Source organism: Octopus bimaculoides, chromosome 1, assembly GCF_001194135.2.
Source record: "Octopus bimaculoides isolate UCB-OBI-ISO-001 chromosome 1, ASM119413v2, whole genome shotgun sequence".
Lineage (NCBI taxonomy): Eukaryota > Metazoa > Mollusca > Cephalopoda > Octopoda > Octopodidae > Octopus > Octopus bimaculoides.
The window spans coordinates 139,012,744-139,013,692 of record NC_068981.1 but is presented as its reverse complement, the minus strand read 5'-3'; the positions used below and the strand labels follow the sequence as shown (position 1 = coordinate 139,013,692).

At 32.8% G+C, this 949-nt stretch overlaps 1 protein-coding gene across 1 annotated transcript in view; it reads left to right on the top strand.

The window, feature by feature from the left end:
- Positions 1–407: 407 nt before the first annotated feature.
- The window catches only part of LOC106870675 (cytochrome P450 20A1), a 33,549-nt gene continuing 33,007 nt past the window's right edge, over positions 408–949 (top strand). The window contains exon 1 of the mRNA XM_014916829.2: positions 408–719. Within this exon, the coding sequence (XP_014772315.1) occupies positions 648–719 (72 nt within the window). The 5' untranslated portion in view covers positions 408–647. The remainder of the gene's footprint in view (positions 720–949) is intronic.

The following is a 949-nucleotide window of genomic DNA, read 5'->3' as shown; positions in this document are numbered from 1 at the left end:
GTATTTTGAAAAGAAATATTTAGATATTTTACCGCTTTAGTCAGGCGGACGAAAGTACCAACATACTGTTCGGAATCATGATTTGCGGAGAGAAAGTTTTGAATAAAAATGATCTCACTCCACTCAACTATATTGAGTTTTGTTTAATTGCGTATGCATTAATTGTATATTCTAATGTGTAACCAGTTTTTGCTGTGTGTGTGTGTGTGATACGAGATCGACGACCGGCGAAACTTGGAAGCGACTGTCAATAAATTTATTTAAAATATCTGGCTCAACGTTTGTAGGGAGTCCTTTATTCAGTTAATATTTACTTTTATATATTTAAATTGCCGGTACAAGAAATTAACAATAATGATGCGTGTACGTGTTTTAAACCTTTTTCTGAATTAGGAACTTTTCTTTGGGTTTCACCGGCAGCTAAATATTTTGCTGTCCACGCAGCAGCGGCTGCATCCCATTGATACGTTGCAGAATTTCGTGGGAAAACCTGATAACACTAACGAAGTAAAATCAAGATTTGCAACGAAACTGCTAATTTTTTTTCTTTATATTAATCAGAAGCAAATAGACTTTCCTATATTTATATTTCAACTTCCGATTTTGTTAACATTTATGAATGCAAATCTAGGAGGCTTTCCACGACCATGCTCGACTTCGTTATATTCGCTGTCTTTTTCGTTGTGACTTTAATAATTTCAATAATTTACCTTTATCCAGTAAGTATTATCATTTTATGCAATTCTTCTCGTTTCCGATATGAAATTTTGTCTACTCTCACTGTAAAAATGAATTATCGTGTAAGTAGTAAAGAATTGTCATTTATTGTTTGGCTTTCCATTTGTTTTTGTTGACTGAGAAAATATTTGATACAATGACGCAAACCCCAACACACTTAAATTCTCTTGACGGACTTCGTGAGTTTTCTTTTTTTTTTTTTTTTTTTTTT